This window comes from Pseudophryne corroboree, chromosome 6 (genome assembly GCF_028390025.1).
Source record: "Pseudophryne corroboree isolate aPseCor3 chromosome 6, aPseCor3.hap2, whole genome shotgun sequence".
NCBI classification, from domain to species: Eukaryota; Metazoa; Chordata; class Amphibia; order Anura; family Myobatrachidae; genus Pseudophryne; species Pseudophryne corroboree.
Window position 1 is genome coordinate 189805398 of NC_086449.1, and position 23647 is coordinate 189829044.

General features: G+C 46.7%; 1 protein-coding gene and 1 non-coding gene across 3 annotated transcripts in view; both read right to left on the reverse strand.

Moving 5' to 3' along the window:
* SPG11 (SPG11 vesicle trafficking associated, spatacsin) overlaps positions 1-23647 on the reverse strand; it is a 103566-nt gene that overhangs the window by 52573 nt on the left and 27346 nt on the right. For both annotated transcript variants that reach the window (XM_063925491.1, XM_063925490.1), the window contains 5 exons: positions 5262-5475; positions 3158-3361; positions 2149-2255; positions 1499-1644; positions 1234-1398 (listed from right to left, as the gene is read on the reverse strand). In XM_063925491.1, the coding sequence (XP_063781561.1) occupies positions 1234-1398; positions 1499-1644; positions 2149-2255; positions 3158-3361; positions 5262-5475 (836 nt within the window). The remainder of the gene's footprint in view (positions 1-1233; positions 1399-1498; positions 1645-2148; positions 2256-3157; positions 3362-5261; positions 5476-23647) is intronic.
* Positions 4404-4592, reverse strand: LOC134938170 (U2 spliceosomal RNA). Its single transcript, XR_010180793.1, has one exon. It is a non-coding gene; the product is annotated as a U2 spliceosomal RNA (small nuclear RNA).

Here is a 23647-nt window from a genome sequence, read left to right on the forward strand (position 1 = left end):
TGTCGGCGTTGCCGACGGAGACACCACAATCCTCTGCTCCACCTCCTCCTTAGGTGAGCCTTCCGCTTCAGACATGCCGACACACTCGTACCGACATCCCCCACACACACAGGGATATATTTATATGGAGACAGTTCCCCAATAAGGCCCCTTGGAGAGACAGAGAGAGAGTATGCCAGCACACACCCAGCGCCAACTCACACTGGAAAATAAAATTCCCAGATAAATAGCGCTTTTGTATATATTTATCTGTATATAATACACTCACTGCGCCTTACAAATGCCACCCCCCTCTTTTCTGCCCTGTGTCACCGTGTTCAGCAGGGGAGAGTCCGGGGAGCCAGCTTCTTGCAGTGCTCTGTGGAGAAAATGGTGCTGGTTAGTGCTGTGGGATCAAGCTCCACCCCCCCCCCACCCCCCCGGCAGGCTCCGGTCCCGCTCAATTTTGTAATACTGGCAGGGGATTTTAATATATACTGCCTCCGCAGCCTATATATGTACTAGCCAGTCCTAGAGGTATAATATTGCTGCCCAAGGCGCCCTCCCTGCGCCCTGCACCCATCCGTGCCTGCAGTGTGTGTTGTGTGTGGGAGCAATAACGCGCAGCGTTACCTCAGAGAAGATCTGAAGTCTTCTGCCGCCTTAGAAGTCTTCTTTCTTCTTATACTCACCCGGCTTCTTTCTTCCGGCTCTGTGAGGAGGACGGCGGCGCGGCTCTGGGACGAACGGCGAGGGGAGACCTGCGTTCCGACTCCCTCTGGAGCTAATGGTGTCCAGTAACCTAAGAAGCAGAGCCTATCACTTAAGTAGGTCTGCTTCTCTCTCCTCAGTCCCACGATGCAGGGAGCCTGTTGCCAGCAGTGCTCCCTGAAAATAAAAAACCTAACAAAATTCTTTTTTCAGAGAAACTCAGGAGAGCTCCCTGTAATGCACCCAGTCTCCTCTGGGCACAGGAACTAACTGAGGTCTGGAGGAGGGGTAAAGAGGGAGGAGCCAGTGCACACCCATTCTAAAGTTTCTTTGCAGTGCCCATGTCTCCTGCAGAGCCCGTCTATACCCCATGGTCCTTACGGAGTCCCCAGCATTCTCTAGGACGTAAGAGAAATTATAATGTCACCATGTGAGGTAAATCAGAATGAAATGTGATAATGTATAATGCATGAATGTACTCTGCCTCCTGTTATACAACAGTATAATATTCTACAAAGCTTTAGCTGTAACGGAGCATGGAACCTGCAGGAGATGATAGAGAGAAATGTCAGGAGGTGATCCACAGTTAGCTGGGTGCTGAGGGAAAAGAGCTGCTTTGAGTTTGGGGTATGGGCCCAGCGCCATCTTCAATAATGGCAGGTCCACGTTCCACTGACAGGGGCTTGGCTCTTCACTCTGGTCCAAAACCTGATGATAAAGGGAGAATAGGAACATGAAGAAGACAGAAAACAGCGACGTAGAGAGGAAGACAGAAACCTACAGAACGAATGAGATAATTATAAATTACCCCATCAATTCCGCCGGAAGCATACATATTGGTTGCAAGGGCAAGTAGTGTATGTCCCTCCAGGAGCATACTGTTCACACTAGGCTGGTAGCCAGGCATTAGCATATGGGCATTGGACAGGCTGGCATGGAACATCCGATTGGCATCTAAGAGTGAGGAGATTTGAGCATTAGGAAGAAGCATATTAATGCAATGCCATGTGGGAAACACTTTGGCCCACATTCATGTGCACATACATGTCCTGCGACATTGAACACAGGAGGGCATCAGACTGCCTCCATTTGTGAAAACGGATGCACGTCATTGTTGTTTAGGGGGAAGAAAGAAACCAGAATCTCCGTCGCTGGGCAGAGATTTCCTGGCCTCTTACAAGGATCTGCGGTAGGCAGCTTGCGCTTCCCCATGGGTGCCGTAAGCCAACCGACGGTGTCGTAGTGATCCGATGCTGCGTCCTAGGACTGAGGTTGGATCACTACTGCAGCAGGAGAAGTCTACATGTAATAGATGCCTTCTGCTGCATTTACATACAGAGCTATCAGTGCTGCTTCCAAGGAAGCACCAGTGGTAGCTACTCTGACCACATCTGAATGAGGGTCATTGTTAGTAGTACAAGTATGCCAACTGAAAAAACAAACTTAGATTTCTCCTACCTTCTGTACTGTCACTGACTTGTCGGATATGCACCAAAAGCCCAAACCAGGGGTAGGTCTCATGTAAAGATGTATTGGCCAGAGCAGAACAAACTTCTGGGTGTAACCTGCCAAAGATCAGCCCACAGTGAGTAACTGTATCAGAGATCACATTCCTGGCATAAATGAGCGGCCACCGAAAATCTCTACCACCCAGCAAAAGGTATGCTGAATGTGCTTAAAACAACACACTCTGCCAACACTTCACTAACAGGATCCTCTCAGTGGAAGGCAGCATATATTTTATAGTCCCTAGCACTGCCATTTTTCCATCCAGAATATGGTAAGAATTCTGATTCTTAGGGCAGCTACACACCTGAACGATGGCCAATCAACCCGACGGTCAGGCCAAATTCCGGACCATGCCTGATTGGCCACACACACCAGGAAGATTTAATGAAGGACGGAACGTTCCGATCACTACTGTTCTATCCTTTATTAATATGCACTGAGTCGCAGGCGGTTAGCCGTGCAGCAGGGCCGACCGGAAGACATTGCATTTGACCCACGGGAGCACGCAATAGTGCATACACACTAAGCTATATGCAGGATTTGTCGTGCCTATATGGGAAATTGTGCCGATACAGCCTAGTGTGTACCCACCCTTAGCTATAGAAATCCTGATTATGTAGTGTAGCCCTAGATATCCGTTCCCTCCCCTGAAATAATCTGAGCTGCCGTTACTATTCAGAACAATAGGATGATGTTGTAGCCTGACAAGTTCATCGCGAACTTGACGAATGTAACCTGAAGACTAAATACAATAGGTGCTCTGACCCTACTGAAATGCAACAGCCACATGCACCATTTGCTTCTATAGACCTAACAACCAGGATCAGCTCATCTTCAATATCAATGTACGTTCAGATATTTTTATCAATGTATATTTCAGTTGAGTCTACCACTATATAACATGGATGAGTATATTGGACCTATATGAAATGCTGATAAAAATAATAATGGCCGATACCTGTGGAAATCCAGATAAGTGTACAGCATGTACTGGAGGCCACGCTCAGCGCACAGCACCACAAAGCGATTATGAATCTCTGGATGCGCTCCATAGCTACAGTCCAGTGGAGGGGTGGCTGGTGTCATCAGTTTCCCACTCACTGCGAGACGCTCCACAAGACGCTCAAAATCATTCATGTCCGATGGAAGAAAAATGCTCATTCTGAGAAACAAAATAAAGATGTATTTATTAGAAGAGGCACCGGTGTACGGGCTGCAAACCGGGACCCCTCCTACTTACTGTATATATACTACATACAGAGACTCTGCAGGGATGTCCATGAAGGACTTACAATGCCAGATCTATTACCGGGTGTGACGGAAAAGGAATCAGTTTGCAATATAATAGTAGCAGAGAAAATATTAAATAGGAAAGAGAGATTGGGACACTTTAGAGAACTCTGGATTAGACGTGAATGTACATAACTGCACAAATTAGATCGGTAATGCAGATATAAAATATGAAGATATTAGAAGGGGAGTAGATCTCATTTATTTAACCACCGAAATAGAAGTGTATTATGATCACCACAAATATTTGTGTAAATAACTCTAGATCCCTGAAAAAATTGTTATGATGAATCGAACTTAAAATCAGGATAGGTAGTTCCATACATAACAACATATAGTACACCGGCCTACTAGTGTGTAAGTCTTCCTCATCAGATCAGAATTTTTACATAACTGCTACAAATGCTTTATTTTGGGACATATATGTAGCCTTGTGCTCTCAGTACACATCTCCAAGGATGGATCGCTGACAATGAGGGATGTTCAATTGTTTGAAAAGTCGGTTGGGTGTCTGTTTTTTTCCTGTCTATTAGATAGGAAAGAACAGACACCCAACTGACTTTTCACACAACTGAATACCCCCCCCATTGTACTTGCAGCCAAACAGGGGCCTTCTCTGGATTTGTCTAGTTTGATTTCTTTCTCATATATATGGTTTTAAGATTAAAATGGCTTCTTTTCTGACAGAATGGCAATAAATTGTGACTTTGTGACAAATTACTGCTGGGTTTTTACAGTGTCCCTACTCTTAGGACAATCTTGCTCAATGTTAGTTACTGGGACTATTTGCTACCACACAACACTCACATCTACTCCCTACACTAGCTGCCTGTTGTCTTACTGACTTTCAAAGGACTACATAACCAGGGTCTGAGATACCTGAAGCAGCTTCTGATTCCATACTGCCCTACTCGATTACGTCCATCTGCAGATGAACTATTGCAACACCAGGTCAATGTGTGGAGTGGACAGAGCAAGCCCTTCTTCCATCTTCCTGTTCCAAAAATCAGTGCATATATGGCCCCCAGATAAAGGAAGGACAGATATTAAACTGCAAAGAACAGATACTATGCCTGATCTTAGTCAAAAGGCAGAGAAGCGAAGATAAAGGACTATTATTAAGACCTGGAGTCTCCCATAATGCATTTGAGGAACTTGCTTCCTTGCACGGCTGAAGAGGTCTCCACTCAAGAAACGTTCAAAAACAGACTCAAGACTTACATGATTGCTCACGCATTACACTAATACAACCCAAATGCTTAGCTCTCTTTTCTGTTATTTTATTTTGTATCTTGTGTAGTTTAAATGCAAATATAAAGCACTTTAAGACTTTAGGTACTATTGAGAGAAAAGTTCTATATAGTTGTTTTATGGTGAACACTCTTCTCATTTCTAGTCATGTTTCTGTTCTGTCTTTTAGTAAAGCTTTAACTGTTGCAGAATTGGGTTGCGTTGTAACAGAGCCATAAGATGGGCAGTAAGTCATAAGTGTCCCAAAGCAGAGGCAGTTTCTGGTGAGTGGCTCAGAACTCTTACTGAAATTACTGTCACAACATGGAGAAGGAATTTTAAAATGAGAACCATGCCCTCCATGGGCTAGGCTTCCCCCACCTCCCCTATTGGCTGGGCTAGGCATCCTCCACCTCCCCTATTGGCTGCAGCCAAGATATGGGGAGACACCAGTGTTTTCTATGTAGTTGTGACTCTGCAACTTATCACAACAAAAAAGATTCTCAGTCAGGACAACAGCAGAGTAAATCTTTCAACCACACCTTGATAGTTTGTCCAGGATTTTCTGCCTTGTGTAGCCACAACATAAAGTATTCTCATCAATGACTTCTGGGCTGAGGGGAGGCCAGAGTGGGCTCTGACTGTTCTCTGTCTCCTCATATTGTCTGGTTCTTTCAATCCAAGAGACAATCCTTGGCCAATCATGCCACAAAGTCAGATGGCGCCAAAAGATTCTGGGCATGAAAGCAGACATGTCTGCGGATACAGAAGTTAAAGTATTATTATTATAGTATAAATATATCCCTGCTGTTGCCTGTAGTTCATTTATATGCAGAAAAAGTTTATATGAAGGGAACTGCAATTTGCCAAGTGTACATAATTCTACAAAATAAAATTATTAGTATCCTAATAACACATGATTTATAATAAGAATTTACTCACCGGTAATTCTATTTCTCGTAGTCCGTAGTGGATGCTGGGAACTCCGTAAGGACCATGGGGAATAGCGGGCTCCGAAGGAGGCTGGGCACTCTAGAAAGATCTTAGACTACCTGGTGTGCACTGGCTCCTCCCTCTATGCCCCTCCTCCAGACCTCAGTTAGGGAAACTGTGCCCGGAAGAGCTGACATTACAAGGAAAGGAAATTTTGAATCCAGGGTAAGACTCATACCAGCCACACCAATCACACCGTACAACTTGTGATAACCTTACCCAGTTAACAGTATGAACAACAACTGAGCCTCACTCAACGGATGGCTCATAACAATAACCCTTAGGTAAGCAATAACTATATACACGTATTGCAGAAAATCCGCACTTGGGACGGGCGCCCAGCATCCACTACGGACTACGAGAAATAGAATTACCGGTGAGTAAATTCTTATTTTCTCTGACGTCCTAGTGGATGCTGGGAACTCCGTAAGGACCATGGGGATTATACCAAAGCTCCCAAACGGGCGGGAGAGTGCGGATGACTCTGCAGCACCGAATGAGCAAACACAAGGTCCTCCTTAGCCAGGGTATCAAACTTGTAGAACTTTGCAAATGTGTTTGAACCCGACCAAGTAGCTGCTCGGCAAAGCTGTAAAGCCGAGACCCCTCGGGCAGCCGCCCAAGAAGAGCCCACCTTCCTTGTGGAATGGGCCTTCACCGATTTTGGATGCGGCAATCTAGCCGCAGAATGAGCCTGCTGAATCGTGCTACAGATCCAGCGAGCAATAGTTTGCTTTGAAGCAGGAGCACCCAGCTTGTTGGGTGCATGCAAAATAAACAGCGAGTCAGTCTTCCTGACTCCAGCCGTTCTGGAAACATATATTTTCAAAGCCCTGACTACGTCCAGCAACTTGGAGTCCTCCAAGTCCCGAGTAGCCGCAGGCACCACAATAGGTTGGTTCAAATGAAACGATGACACCACCTTTGGGAGAAATTGGGGACGAGTCCTCAATTCTGCCCTGTCCATATGGAAGATCAGATATGGGCTTTTACATGACAAAGCCGCCAATTCCGACACACGCCTAGCCGATGCTAAGGCCAACAGCATGACCACTTTCCACGTGAGATACTTTAGTTCCACGGTCTTAAGTGGCTCAAACCAGTGGGATTTCAGGAAATCCAACACAACGTTAAGATCCCAGGGTGCCACTGGTGGCACAAAAGGGGGCTGAATATGCAGCACTCCCTTAACAAATGTCTGAACCTCAGGCAGTGAAGCCAGTTCTTTTTGAAAGAAAATGGATAGGGCCGAAATCTGGACCTTTATGGACCCCAATTTTAGGCCCAATTGGAATTCCTCTGTAGGAGCCTTCCTGGCCTCACACCAAGCAACATACTTCCGCCATATACGGTGATAATGTTTTGCTGTCACGTCTTTCCTAGCCTTTATCAGAGTAGGAATAACTTCCTCCGGAATGCCTTTTTCCGCTAGGATCCGGCGTTCAACCGCCATGCCGTCAAACGCAGCCGCGGTAAGTCTTGGAACAGACAGGGCCCTTGTTGCAGCAGGTCCTGTCTGAGAGGCAGAGGCCATGCGTCCTCTGTGCGCATTTCTTGCAGTTCCGGGTACCAAGTCCTTCTTGGCCAGTCCGGAACAATGAGTATTGTTCTTATTCCTCTCTTTCTTACTATTCTCAGTACTTTTGGTATGAGAGGAAGAGGAGGAAACACATATACCGACTGGTACACCCACGGTGTCACTAGGCCGTTCACAGCTACCGCTGAGGGTCCCTTGACCTGGCGCAATATCTTTTTAGCTTTTTGTTGAGGCGGGACGCCATCATGTCCACCTGTGGCAGTTCCCATCGGTTTGCAATCAGTTGGAAGACTTCTTGATGAAGTCCCCACTCTCCCGGGTGGAGGTCGTGCCTGCTGAGGAAGTCTGCTTCCCAGTTGTCCACTCCCGGAATGAACACTGCTGACAGTGCTTGCACGTGATTCTCCGCCCATCGAAGAATCTTTGTGGCTTCCGCCATTGCCATCCTGCTTCTTGTGCCGCCCTGGCGGTTTACATGGGCGACCGCCGTGATGTTGTCTGACTGAATCAGCACTGGCCGGTTTCGAAGCAGGGGCTCTGCTTGACTCAGGGCGTTGTAAATGGCCCTTAGTTCCAGTATATTTATGTGTAGAGAAGTCTCCAGACTTGACCACAGCCCTTGGAAGTTTCTTCCCTGAGTGACTGCCCCCCATCCTCGGAGGCTTGCATCCGTGGTCACCAGGACCCAGTCCTGTATGCCGAACCTGCGGCCCTCGAGAAGGTGAGCACTCTGCAGCCACCACAGAAGAGACACCCTGGCTCTTGGGGACAGGGTGATCAGCCGATGCATCTGAAGATGCGATCCGGACCACTTGTCCAACAGATCCCACTGAAAGATCCTTGCATGGAACCTGCCGAAGGGAATGGCTTCGTATGAAGCCACCATCTTTCCCAGGACTCGCGTGCAGTGATGCACCAATACCTGTTTTGGTTTCAGGAGGTCCCTGACCAGAGATGCTAATTCCTGGGCCTTCTCCACCGGGAGAAACACCTTCTTCTGTTCTGTGTCCAGAATCATGCCCAGGAAAAGCAGACGCGTCGTAGGAATCAGCTGCGACTTTGGAACATTCAGAATCCAGCCGTGCTGTAGTAACACTTCCTGAGAGAGTGTTACGCTGATCAACAACTGCTCCCTGGACCTCGCCTTTATGAGGAGATCGTCCAAGTACGGGATAATTATAACTCCCTTCTGCCGAAGGAGTATCATCATTTCGGCCATTACCTTAGTAAATATTCTCTGTGCCGTAGACAGGCCAAACGGCAACGTCTGGAATTGGTAATGACAGTCCTGTACCACAAATCTGAGGTACTCCTGGTGAGGTGGGTAAATGGGGACATGCAAGTAAGCATCTTTGATGTCCAGCGACACCATAAAATCCCCCTCTTCCAGGCTTGCAATAACCGCTCTGAGCGATTCCATTTTGAACTTGAATTTCTTTATATAAGTGTTCAAGGACTTTAAATTCAGAATGGGTCTCACCGAACCGTCCGGTTTCGGTACCACAAACATTGTGGAATAGTAACCCCTTCCCTGTTGAAGGAGGGGGACCCTGACAATCACTTGCTGGAGGTACAGCTTGTGAATTGCCGCCAGCACTACCTCCCTTTCCATGGGGGAAGCTGGCAAGGCTGATTTGAGGTAACGGCGGGGGGGAGTCGCTTCGAATTCCAGCTTGTATCCCTGAGATACAATTTCTATAGCCCAGAGATCCACCCGTGAGCAAACCCACTGGCTGCTGAAGTTTTGGAGACGCGCCCCCACCGCACCTGACTCCGCCTGTGGAGCCCCAACGTCATGCGGTGGACTTAGTGGAAGCAGGGGAGGACTTTTGTTCCTGGGAACTGGCTGCATGGTGCAGCTTCTTACCTCTACCCCTGCCTCTGGCAAGAAAGGATGCGCCCCTGACCCTCTTGCCTTTTTGGGAACGAAAGGACTGCATTTGATAATACGGTGCTTTCTTAGGCTATGAGGAAACCTGAGGCAAGAAAGTCGACTTTCCAGCTGTCGCTGTAGACACGAGGTCCGACAGACCGTCCCCAAACAATTCCTCACCCTTATAAGGCAAAGCCTCCATGTGTTTTTTAGAATCAGCATCTCCTGTCCATTGGCGAGTCCATAAGACCCTCCTGGCAGAAATGGACATAGCATTAATTCTAGAGCCCAGCAGGCAAATGTCCCTCTGAGCATCTCGCATATATAAGACGACGTCTTTGATATGGCCCAGGGTTAGCAAAACAGTATCTCTGTCGAGGGAATCTATGTCGTCTAACAGAGTATCTGTCCACGCTGCTACAGCACTACACATCCAGGCTGAAGCAATAGCTGGTCTCAGTAGAGTACCAGAGTGTGTATACACTGACTTCAGGATAGCTTCCTGCTTTCTATCCGCAGGCTCCTTTAGGGCGGCCGTATCCTGAGATGGCAGGGCCATCTTTTTAGATAAGCGTGTCAGCGCCTTGTCCACCCTAGGGGATGTTTCCCAACGTAACCTGTCCGTTGGCGGGAAAGGGTACGCCATCAGTAACCTCTTAGAAATCACTAATTTCTTATCAGGGGAACTCCACGCTTCTTCACACAATTCATTTAATTCATCAGATGGGGGAAAAGTCACTGGCTGCTTTTTCTCCCCAAACATATAAACCCTCTTGGTATTAACCGGGTTACTCTCAGAAATGTGTAATACATCTTTCATTGCAATAATCATGTATCGGATGGCCTTGGTCATTTTAGACTGTAAATGTGCCTCATCATCGTCGACGCTGGAGTCGGACTCCGTGTCGGCATCTGTGTCAACCATCAGAGCTAGCGGGCGTTTATGAGCTTCTGACGGCTTCTGAGTCGCCTGGGCAGGCGCGGGCTGAGACCCCGGCTGTCCCAAGGCTGCAGCGTCATCAAACCTTTTATGTAAGGAGTTTACATTGTCATTTAAGACCTTCCACATATCCATCCAATCAGGTGTCGGCCTCGACGGGGGCGATACCACACTTATCTGCCCTTGCTCCGCCTCCACGTAACCTTCCTCATCAAACATGTCGACACAGCCGTACCGACACACCGCACACACACAGGGAATGCTCAGACTGAGGACAGGACCCCACAAAGTCCTTTGGGGAGACAGAGAGAGAGAGTATGCCAGCACACACCACAGCGCTATATAACACAGGGATTTACACTGCTAATAAGTGATTTTCTCAATAGCTGCTTTTTTTGTATTGTTTGCGCCTAAATTTATGTGCCCCCCCTCTCTTTTTAACCCGTCTTGTACCTGGATACTGCAGGGAAGAAAAGAGTTGGGTGTCTGCACACTCAATATATATTGTCAATATTGTGAGTGTATGTGAACCATCATCACATCATCACTTGTTTGGACCCCTTTTCCCTTTATATCAGACAATGCTTGATGTGTAAGGGGGTGCTGTCAATTACAGTATATAGGCGATCGGGTTGAGAGGAAGACAATAAGGAGGAACTGTATGGTTGACGCACTAGAAGAAATTACTTTATCTTAAAACTTAACCTTTATTGAATATACATTAAATTTGAGTTAATTACCCAGACAACAGTGAAACATAAGAGTTAAAATCAGACAAACTAACATATAAGTGAAACCTATAAGATGGGAAATTGTGAATAAAGAAATTTTAAAAAGCGTGTCCGCGTGTATTTGGTATGTATAATACTCGTGGGATTGTTGTATCTCTTTAAATGTTACTATCACTGGCAATATAATTCTGTAATGGCTGTTACTCTGATGTTATCAACCGTCTATTCTGTAATGTCTGTTTATTCAACAAATATCATCTGGGAATAAATCCCAAAACCTAGAGACTGTGAATAACACCAGATTATGTGGATGCAGATTGACTACGAAAAACAGATATGGAGAGTTATATGTAGCCACTTAGTACTGCTACATCTCAAGTTATTATGCTGCTGAGCCGGAATCAGCTATGAGATGAATATCTCTACCTCCCAATTATTCTTCTAGAAGGTAAGTATTGATTCGCACTCGCTGTCAGTATTAGTACATAGGTGCAGATTTTTCAAGGGTATATGTAGAGGGGAATGAGCAAGGAGGGGAATTTATTTAGAGGATATGGCAGTCCCGACTATGGTATGGCTCATTAAGGGATGTAATAGTCACTGTTTCACTGTTGTCTGGGTAATTAACTCAAATTTAATGTATATTCAATAAAGGTTAAGTTTTAAGATAAAGTAATTTCTTCTAGTGCGTCAACCATACAGTTCCTCCTTATTTTCTTCCTCTCAACCCTACTGCAGGGAAGAGCCTGGGGAGCTGCTTCCAGCGGAGCTGTGAAGAGGAAATGGCGCTGGTGTGCTGAGGAAGAAGGCCCCGCCCCCTCAGTGGCGGCCTTCCGTCCCGCTTTCTATGTAAAAAAAATGGCGGGGGTTTTTACATATATACAGTGCTAGACTGTATATATGTATGTTTTTATGCCAAAGGTACTTAAATTGCAGCCCAGGGCGCCCCCCCCCCCCCCCAGCGCCCTGCACCCTACAGTGACCGGAGTGTGTAAGTGTGCTGGGAGCAATGGCGCACAGCTGCGGTGCTGTGCGCTACCTTAATGAAGACAGGAGTTTTCAGCCGCCGATTTCGTCGTCTTCAAGCCTCTGTTCTTCTGGCTCTGCAAGGGGGACGGCGGCGCGGCTCCGGGAACGGACGATCGAGGACAGGTGCCTGTGTTCGAACCCTCTGGAGCTAATTGTGTCCAGTAGCCTAAGAAGCACAAGCTAGCTGCAAGCAGGTAGGTTTGCTTCTCTCCCCTTAGTCCCACGTAGCAGTGAGTCTGTTGCCAGCAGAAGCTCACTGAAAATAAAAAACCTAATAAATACTTTCTTTACTAGTAAGCTCAGGAGAGCCCACTAGGAGCACCCAGCTCTGGCAGGGCACAGATTCTAACTGAGGTCTGGAGGAGGGGCATAGAGGGAGGAGCCAGTGCACACCAGATAGTACCTAATCTTTTCTTTAGAGTGCCCAGTCTCCTGCGGAGCCCGTCTATTCCCCATGGTCCTTACGGAGTTCCCAGCATCCACTAGGACGTCAGAGAAAAATAAATTAGCATAATATCCATTTAAATGCAGTCAAAAGGTTTTACATCCTTCAAGTAAATGAAAATCTTAATATTGCTACATAAGAGGATTTTGGTACTTACCAATAAATAAATTTCTCTGAATCCACTCGGGGACACTGGAGTTAGACAGCTGGGCTGTGAAGAATGCAGACTGGAGGTAGCACAATGTAGTAATAAAAAAATACAAAAATATGCACAGCTGGCTCCTCCCCCTGTGTGTATACCCGTAAGGCTCTGACCATATCTAAGGACAGGTCCCCCTCTGACAAGCCCTGGAAAGATGTGACCACAATTGGCTGATTTATGTGAAAACCAGAAACCACCTTACATAAAAACTCCGCTTTTATACGGAGCTCCGCCCTGTCTTCGTGAAAAACTAGGAAGGGACTTTTACATGACAGGGCCCCCAATTCAGGAACCCTCCTTGCTGATGCTAAAGCAAGAAGCAAGACTGTTTTCCAGCACACATATTTAAGATCTGCCCGTTCCAAAGGTTCTAAAAGGTCAGATCTCAAAAAATCCAACACTAAATTCAGATCCCACGGAGCCGTGGGGGGACGAAAAGGTGGTTGAATTCTCAAAACTCCCTGTAAAAATGTCTGAACCTCTTGCAAGGACGTCAGCCGTTGCTGGAAAAAAATTGAAAGGCCCGAGACCTGCACTTTCAAGAATCCCAAACGTAATCCTCCATCCAAACCAGTTTAGAGAAACCCCAACAATCTAGTAAGGCGGAATTCTCTGGGGTTCCAAACCTTAGGCTAGCACGTCCACGTATATCTTCCAGATCCTATAGTAATGTGCCGCAATAACCGGCTTCCTTGCTGATAACATGGTAATAATAGCTGATTTCAGGATACCCATTTCCCTTAGAATCCTGGTTTCAAGAACCACGCCATCAAACATAGGCGGTTCAGATCTGGATGCAGAAATGGGCCCTGTGACAGCAGATCCTCCCTCTGCGGCAGTCTCCAAGGAACATCCACCAGAAGTCTCTTCAGATTCAAGTACCAACTTCTGCGAGGCCAGTCTGGTGCTATTAAAATTACCCACGCTCTTTCCTGTTTCACCTTTTTTAACACTCTTGGTAATAAGGGAAACGGTGGGAATATGTACACCAGTTTGTAGGACCAGTGAATTGCTAGCGCGTCCACCGCCTCTGCTACTGGATCCCGCGTTCTGGCCACATATCTCAGAAGCTGATGGTTGTTTTGAGAGGCCATTAGATCTACCTGCGGTAAACCCCACCGTCTTACCACTGTGTGGAAGACCTGGGGGTGTAGACTCCACTCCTGGGTGCATATCCTGACGGCTGAGGTAATCCGCCTCCCAACTGTCCACTCCTGGAATGAAGACTGCCGACAAAATGATGTTGTGTTTTTCCGTCCAAGACAGAATCTTTGTAGCCTCCCTTAAAGCCATGCGGCTTTATTCCTCCCTGACAGTTTATGTATGCCGCTGCTGTCACATTGTCCACTTGCACTCTCACATGTTGAGCTCTTACTAGGTTCTACGCTTGAAGGAGTGCATTGTAGATGGCTCGTAGTTCCAGTACATTTATTGGTAAGATGCTCTCGTACGGTGACCATCTTCCCTGAAACTGATGGTTGCCTAGTACTGAACCCCATCCTCTGAGATTGGCATCCGTCGTCAAAATTATCCAATCCCAGATTCCATACATTTTTCCCGCTGATAGGTTCTTGTGGACCGACCACCATTTCAACGAAATCCTGGTCTGAGGTGGCAAGCAATTCTTTGGTGAAGGAGTAGACGCATGCCTGCACCTTAAGCAATCAGATTTAACTGAAAAGGTGTAGAATGTAGTCTGCCATATTGGATCACTTCGAAAGATGCCACCATTTTTTCCACAAGCCGTATACAAAGATCTAGAGACACAGTCTGATTTTGTAAGACCTGTCGAACCATTTCCTTGATGTCTCGAATCTTGTCTTCCGGAAGGAACACTCTCAATTGAATTGTGTCTAAGCGGAGACCCAGGAATTGAATTCTCTGTGTCGGTTGTAAATTGGAATTTTTGAAGTTCACAATCCAACCGTGTCGAATTAGAATCTGATGAGTGATCAGAGTATCCCGGATCAATAGTTCCTGGGACGGAGCCTTGATACGAAGGTTGTCCAAATACGGTATTATTGTTACCCCTAATGATCTCAATTTCACTACCATCACTGCCATGATTTTTGTGAAGATTCTCAGGGCCAATGATAGGCCGAACAGCAGAGCTCTGAACTGGTAATGATTCTTGTCCACTGCAAACCTTAATTAAGCTTGGTGTGGTGACCAAATTGGGACATGCAGATACGCATCCTTTATGTCCATCGACACCATGAATTCCTGTTGATCCAGGCTCGCAATGACCGTCTGTATCGATTCCATTTTTAATCTGTAAACCGTCAGGAATTGAATTAACACTTTCAAATTTAGGATTGGTCTGACTGAACCATCTGGTTTCGGTGCTACAAAAAGATTTTGTGGAACCGGAACTGGCATAATTACTTCCATCAGAAGTAATTTTTGAATAGCCGTGTGTAATGCCCTCGCTCTTTGAGGGCACCGAGGTAGGCCCGTAGTAAAGAACTGACTGTGAGGTCGGGCCAAAAAATTTATTTTGTATCCTTGGGAGATAATATTGTTAATCCAGACTTCAGGGGAGGTTTCGGCCCAGGCTTCCTGAAACCTTATCAACCGTTTGCTCACCTTGGGAGACCGTCATGCCAAGGTCTTATCAGCGGGCTTAGAGTCCTGTTTTCGGGCTGTGGACTGAGAACAGCCTCTGCCTCTGTTTCCATGAGCTTGTCCACCAAAACCTCTACTTCTGGCACGAAAGGACTGTGTCCTAAATGAACTGAACACCGGACTAGAATAGTTTCTTTGTACCGGTGACGTAGTTCTAGGATACGTAGCAGGTAGAAAATTAGATTTTCCCGTCGTGGCCTGTGAATTCCACTTGTCCAATTCTAGACCAAATAAAGCTTCCCCCACAAAGGGGACCGCTTCCAATGCCTTCTTTGAATCTGAGTGCACCTGCCAATCTCTGAACCAGAGAATCCGTCTGGCAGATATAGCCGAAGCTGATATGCGTGATGCTATCCTGCTAGCATCCTTTGTAGCTTGGCAAATGTAAGTATCCGACTCACGGATATGTTCCGCTAGTCGAGCTATTTCTTCCTGATTATTGTCTTCCACCACTGCTCGAGCTATTTGCCAAGCCCAAGCAAAGATAGCCTTATTAACCCATGCAATCGTAGGTCTCTGTGATGCTCCTGCAGCCACAAAGATGGATTTAAGGGCTGTATCCAACTTACGATCTGACACATATTTTAGTGTAGTCACATTCGTTATTGGCAAGATTGTCTTTTTTGACAATATAGCCAGAGACGCATCCCCAATAGGTGGTACCTCCCATTTGGACATGACTCCCTTAGTTAGGGGATAATTTACCGTGAACTTTTTGGGTAATTGAAAGCGCCTATCCAGCTGTTTTCATGCTTCTCCCATCTGATCCTGGAGTGTCTGAGGAATTGGAAATACTGCCCCTTACGGTTTCTGAGACTCAAACAGGTCAAACACTTAAGGTTACTTTATCTCCTCTTCCTTGAAGTTAAGGACCTGTTTAACAGCTTCAATAAGGGATTTTAACCCTTTGACCTCTGAGTCCTCCTCCTGGGGACTAACTTCAAATACCTCCTCAACTGACTGCCTCTCTTCCTCATCCGCCAAGAGACCCTCCTCCTCCTCCTCCGACTCTTCCTGCAGGACAGGAAGAGGCCTCTTTACAGATTTGCGCACAGTCTTTTCTACCTGTGCGGGCAGAATAAGTCTAATTTGAAATTCCTCCATAGTCTTTGAAAAACCTGCAGCCCATTCTAAATGTTGCTTGCGAGATTCTGCCATTTCTTTAGAAATATCTGCCAGGGCATTTTCCCATGTCCCAGAAGGACCACTGCTCCCAGGTTGGGCGTCCATACCCAAACATGTGTTGCACACCCCAGAGCTGTCAACACTCGTACTCTTTTTCTCACATTTTGAACACACATAACAAATTTTTGTGATCCTGGTTGGTGCTTTAGACACCATGTTACACACACACCAACCAGCAGTGCTTTCACCCTATTAGTATAGATGGAGAATGACCGTAGGGAATTGTACTAAAAAAATAAAATAAAATAAAAATATTACCAGCCAGACGTTTACAAACCCCACACCACAAACTGTGGAGACAGCTTGAGTTGTATCAGGGTTGAGAACTCCGATGCTCCCCCTCCGCAGGACCTGTCAGCAGCGTCCCTTGGAAGACAATCATATGAGTTTTTATTATCATAAACAAATTTCAGTGAGATCTTTACTCAACAGCGCTGTTTAGCCCAGAGCAAGCGCAAACAGAGCTCCCAGCCTCATTATACATGTTCTGTGGGGAGACATTAGAGTCGGATATTGCTGCTGTTATTAAGCCCCTATCTGCAGAACAGAGTGCTCCTTATATCTCCGCCCCCTTCACTGTTGTAATGCCCGCTCTAACAGCGCGCCAAAAGGTGAGGCAAAATGGCCGCAACTGAAAATGTACAGTTACCTTGCTGCTTCCACTGCCTTGCAGAGAGGAAAACTCCAGCCCCTGTATGCCTCCGTGTGCTAGCTGGATAGCGTGTACTACTGTCGCCTGTACCTTACATGGCTGCGTCTCCCGCGATGCTCCCCCCACCTCCGTTGGTTGTGCTCCCGCCAGACTCACCCTGGGCTACCCTATGACCCGCGCCACCTGACCATCGCGCTGGACCAAAGCAGCGTTCAGCACTCCAGGAGGAATTTAGCTGTGCTGCCGGCTTGCGCCCGTCTAATCCAAACCGCTGCGCCCGGCGGGAGAGCCGCGTATCACATGAACCTTCTAAGGAATTTTATGAGCCACGCTTCCTAAGGGCGACTCACTGTTTTGTAGATCTCCTGAGTGAGGCGCTGATCCCTTCCACCGGGATCTTTGTCTCACATGTACTTCACAAGTACCGTAGTGACAATCTGCCTCCTTTCTGTCAGGTGGGATTGGGCCACTGAATTGTTTAGAGAGAAAAAACTTTTATGGAGCAAGAGCTCCTTTCTTGTCCTTCTACCTCCCAGCACAATTTTTCGAACTGGAGGGATGGAGGGGCGTGAAGAGGGAGGAGCCAGCTGTGCATATATTTTTTTTTCTTATTACTATATTGTGCTACCTCCGGTCTGCATTCTTCACACCCCAGCTGTCTAACTCCAGTGTCCCCTAGTGGATGATAGAGAAAATAAGTTACATGGCATGAGTAAGCTGACAGGTCCCGCGCAACTCTGCTAAAGTCGGGCATCTTTTTTTGCTGACAAAATACATCTTAGTCGCAACACAATGCTATTAGGAAACCCGAGCAGACTGTGCTGATTCATTTGATATATGGCACATGTATATTGTGTGTGAATGAGTCTCTACACAGAGCAGAATAGAACTTGTATTGGGAAAAAGCTGCGTCTGCTATAGTGTAGCATTTCTCTTGTGCATTGTAGATTCAGACACTCAGTCGCACACAGATATACAAGTGTCTTCCATCAGAACAATCTCCTCATGTGTCATTGTTGCATTGCATTGAGGCAAAAAAGACAACAGAAGCTAAAAGATTCTCACCTGGTGTGCCAAGAGGGGCTATTAGGCACGGCTACAGCAAAAATGAATGAGGACTTATCTGTAATATGGAGCCAGATTCAAAATTGCAGGCTATTCCAAATGCAGACAGATCTTGCAATTTTAATCAAACTGCGAGTATGTTGTGGCCTGCATAAGCAAGTTAGAGCATTCCCGAGTAGAAATTACCTTTGACCATTCGATGGTTAACCACTGATGGTAGATGGTTTTGCCATTGATTGTAGAGATCCAATGGTTCTCCACCATCAATGGCAGAGAGTTCCCCAAATGTTTTTTTTCTCTCTTTCTCCTTGGCGCCGGAGCACGGAGCTTAGCTCGTACCTCCGATAAGACCTGCAAATCCCAGCCCCCACCTCTGATTGGCCTGATGCCCTGGAGAGTGATAGAGAAGGGATGTCCATCAGTGTTTCCCCTGTCGATTGTTTCATACATCGAGGTTAACCAACAATGGTGACCATCAATGGTTAACCCACTGATGGTCACCCTTATTAACAAGTGTTTCTAACACAGCTGGATCTCAGTCTTTACTCGCACATGGCTGAATGGGTGTTACTGGGTGGAAAACAGGATTTTAATACCTACCGGTAAATCCTTTTTCCTAGTCCGTAGAGGATGCTGGGGTCCACTTCAGTACCATGGGGTATAGACGGTTCCGCAGGAGCCATGGGCACTTTAAGACTTTTCTAGAGTGTGAACTGGCTCCTCCCTCTATGCTCCTCCTCCAGACCTCAGTATAGGAACTGTGCCCAGGGAGACGGACATTTCGAGGAAAGGATTTACTTTAAAATTAACGGTGAGATTTACACCAGCTCACACTTCAACCATGCTGCACAATATGGCATTCAACATAACACATGCCAACAGCATGAACATTACAGCAAACGTGCTGAAAACATTTTCAACAAAATAACAACTGCAGGTAAAGTACGCACTGGGTCGGGTGCCCAGCATCCTCTACGGACTAGGAGAAAAGGATTTACCGGTAGGTATTAAAATCCTGTTTTCTCATACGTCCTAGAGGATGCCGAGGTCCACTTCAGTACCATGGGGTTATAACAGAGCTCCAGTACGGGCGGGAGAGTGCGGATGACCCTGCAGCATTGATTGACCAAACTGTAGGTCCTCATCGGCCAAGGTGTCAAACTTGTAAAACTTAGCAAACGTGTTTGCCCCTGACCAAGTAACTGCTCTGCAAAGTTGAAATGCCGAGATTCCCCCGGGCAGCCGCCCAGGATGAGCCCACCTTTCTAGTAGAATGGGCATTCACCGAATTCGGTACCGGCAATCCTGCCGTGGAATGAACGTGCTGAATCGTACCACTGATCCAACACGCAATAGTCTGCTTAGAAGCAGGACACCCAATCTTGTTGGAAGCATATAGGACAAACAGAGCCTCTGTTTTCCGTATCCGAGCTGTTCTCGCCACATAAATTCTCAAAGCCCTGGCCACATTCAGAGACTTTGAAACAGCGAAAGTGCCAGTAGCCACTGACACCACAATAGGTTGGTCTATATGGAAAGAAGGAACCACCCTTGGAAGAAATTTCTGACGAGTTCTTAACTCCGCCCTATCTTCATGGAAAATCAAGTAAGGGTTCTTGTGAGACAAGGCCCCTAACTCAGACACTCTCCTTGCGGATGCCAAGGCCAACAGAATGACCACTTTCAAGTGAGAAACTTCAACTCTATCTCCTGGAGAGGTTCAAACCAATCCGATTGAAGGAACTGCAACACCACGTCAAGATCCCATGGTGCCACAGGAGGCACAAAAGGAGGTTGCATGTGCAGAAACCCTTTCACGAATGTCTGAACTTCAGGAAGGAAGTCAATTTTTCCTGAAAGAAAACGGACAAGGCCGAAATCTGGACCTTGATTGAACTCAACCGTAGGCCCACATCCACACCCGCCTGGAGAAAATGGAGAAAACGTCCTAACTGAAACTGTTCCGTTGGAGCCTTCTTGGATTCAAACCAAGATACATATTTTCTCCACACACGGTGTAATGTTTAGACGTTACTCCTTTCCTGGCCTGAATAAGAGTGGGAATGACTTCTTTGGGAATACCCGTATGGCTAGGATTCGGCGCTCAACAGCCATGCTGTCAAACGTAGCCGCGGTAAGTCTTGATACACGAATGGCCCCTGCTGCAGCAGGTCCTCGCGAAGAGGAAGAGGCCGAGGATCTTCTATGAGTAACTCCTGAAGATCTGGATACCAAGCCCTCCTTGGCCAGTCTGGGACAATGAGGATCGCTCGAACTCCTGTTCTTCTTATGATTTTGAGAACTTTTGGTATCAGTGGAAGTGGAGGGAAGACATACACCGACCGAAACACCCACTGGGTCACCAGTGCGTCCACTGCTATTGTTTGAGGGTCTCTTGACCTGGAACAATATCACCGAAGCTTCTTGTTGAGACGAGATGCCATCATGTCTACTTGAGGAACTCCCCAAAGACCTGTCACCTCCGCGAAGACTTCTTGGCGGAGGCCCCATTCTCCTGGATGGAGATTGTGTCTGCTGAGGAAGTCTGCTTCCCAGTTATCCACTCCCGGAATGAAAATTGCCGACAGAGCTGTTGCATGTCTTTCTGTCCAGAGGAGAATCTTTATCACCTCTGGCATAGCCGCTCTGTTCTTCGTTCCGCCCTGACGGGTTATGTACGCGACTGCTGTTACATTGTCCGACTGGATCTGTACGGGGTGATCTTGAAGAATATGCCCCGCTTGGCCACTGTAAGTGGCTTTCCATTTCAGAACGTTTAAGTGAAGACATGTTTCTTGACTTGACCATCTTCCTTGGAAGCATTCCCCCTGTGTGACTGCTCCCCAGCCTTGGAGACTTGCATCGTGTTCACCAGGATCCAGTCTTGACTCCCGAACCTGCGTCCCTCTAGGAGGTGAGAACTGTGTAGCCACCACCGGAGCGAGATTCTGGCTTTGGATGACAGGACTACCCTCTGATGCATGTGTAGATGGGATCCGGACCTCTTGTCCAATAGGTCCCACTGGAACACTCTGGCATGGAATCGGCCAAACTGTATGGCCTCGTAGGCCGCTACCATCTTCCCCAACACCCGAATGCATTGATAAATCGACACTCTTGTTGGTTTCAGAATTTGTATGACCATTCTCTGGATTTCCAGAGCCTTTTCTACTGGAAGAAATACTCTCTGTACTTCTGTGTCCAGTATCATCCCCAGAAAGGACAATCTTGTCGTCAGTTCCAATTGTAACTTTGGAAAACTTATGATCCAACCGTGATGTTGACGTACTCTCAGGGAGAGTGCCATGTTCTGCACCAACTTTTCCCTGGATATCGCTTTTATCAGGAGATCTTCCAGGTCAGGAATTATATTGACTCCTTGTTGTCGAAGGAGGACCATCATCTCCTGCCATCCCCTTGGTGAAAACCCTTGGTGCCGTGGAAGGTCCGAACGGCAACGCCTGAAATTGGTAATGACAATTCTGTATTGCGAATCTCAGATAAGCTTGATGTGGAGGATAAATGGGAACGTGTAAGTAGGCATCTTTTAGGTCTACTGACACCATGAAGTCCCCCTCCTCCAGACTGGAAACCACTGCCCTCAGAGATTCCATCCTGAACTAGAACCTTTGCAGGTAGAGATTCAGAGTATACAGGTTTAGAATCGGTATGACCGAGCTGTCTGGCTTCGGAACCATGAATAGGGTTGCAATAAAACCCTTCTCCTTGTTGTAACAAGGGAACCAGGACAAAAACTTGATCCTGACACAATTTTTGTATTGCTGCTGCCACCACTTCCCTGTCTGGGATAGAAGCTGGTGAGGTCGATTTGAAAATACGGCCTGGGGAAATGTCTTTAAACTCCAGTTTGTACCCGTGGGACTCTATTTGTATGACCCACGGGTCTAGGCCAGATTGAACCCAGAACTGACTGAAGAGTTTTAGATGTGCCCCCACCTGAGCGGACTCCCAGCGTCATGCTGAAGATTTGGCAGAAGCAGAGGTTGATTTCTGCTCCTGTGATCCTGGAGACACTGTGGACTTTTCCTTTTCCCCTTCCTTTTACCCATAAAGAAAGGGGGACCTTTACCCTTTTTTGTAATTTTTGGGCTGAAATGACTGCATCTGAGATTGATATGTCTTTTTCGCTGGCGCAGGAGCAATAGGCAAGAATGTCGACTTACCTGCGGTGGCCGCAGAAACGAAAGCATCCAGCCCATCTCCAAATAAGGACTCACCTTAATACGGGAGAGCCTCCATATTCCTTTTGGAATCTGCATCAGCATTCCATTGGCGAATCCACAATGCCCTCCATGCTGAGAATGCCATGGTAGCGGCTCTTGATCCCAAGAGACCAATATCTTTCATGGTTTCTAGCATGTACGTCTTTGATATGACCTAACGTTAGGAGTATCTCATCTCTATCTATTGTGTCAATGTCTGATGACAAGTTTTCTGACCACTTTTCAATAGCACCATTCACCCACACACAGGCAGTGGTAGGCCTGAGTAGTGTCCCATTGGCCACATCAATAGATTACAACGTAGTCTCCAACTTGCGGTCTGCCGGCTCCTTAAGTGAAGCCGTGCCAGGCGCAGGGAGAAACACCTTTATTCTTTAACCGTGACAGGGCACTGTCTAAAATGGGGGGTGACTCCCACCTTTTCCTGTCCTCTGCATGGAAAAAGCTAAGCTGCCTGAATTCTTTTGGGAATCTGAAAATTTATTTTCGGGTTAAACCAGACTCCCTCCAAGAGACTGTTCAGCTCATGAGGTGGAGGGAAAGTTACATTACTTCTTTACTTATGTAAGCCTGCTCCTGTGGTAAAGGAGGGTTCGCCGTAACTTTTAATACCTCCTTTATAGCTAAAAACATGTTTTTAATGTTTTTCGCTAACTTAGGACCTATTCCCCTGGAATCACTATTGTCGACACAGGAATCAGCGTCCGAGTTGGTATCAGTTAATACTACTTGTGCAAATGTTTATGTGACCCAGATGGGTCCCCTGTGGATGAAAGGCAGAACTATTAAAAATCACATCTTCAAAAGATTATTTTCAGTTTTCTGCATGAGACTCAGACTTATCCAATCTCTTACTGATATGATTCACACTATCACGTAAATCTTTCACCCAGTCAGGCTCTTGGTGTCACATTACAACTCTGTGTCCCTAACATGGCTCCCACAGAGGAAGAGCTCCCTGCCTCAGACATGTCACACACGTGCACAATCACACCACAGACACTCCGGGGCTTATAGGGGACAGACCCACAGTAAAATCTGTCAGAGGGACACAGAAAGGAATTGCCAGTACACAAAACAGCGCATAAATAAAAAATCCCTGTGTTGTGTACTTTGTACACAGAGACTTTCCGCTCTATATATATATTGTCAATAATAGGTTATAATACCACAATATACACTTTTCCATTCTTTTTTAACTCTGATACTAAAATCATAAATTGAGAGGAGGATCAGCGTTTCTTCCCATGCTTTTTGCTGGAAGAAAATGGCGCTGAACAGTGTGCTGGTTGCCTGAGGAATAAGCCCCGCCCCCTGCAATGGCGCTTTTTCCTCAGCAAACATGAGGTAATATTTATACTGGCGGGGGTGTAGGATTGTGCCACAGCCCAATATGCTACCTTTTTG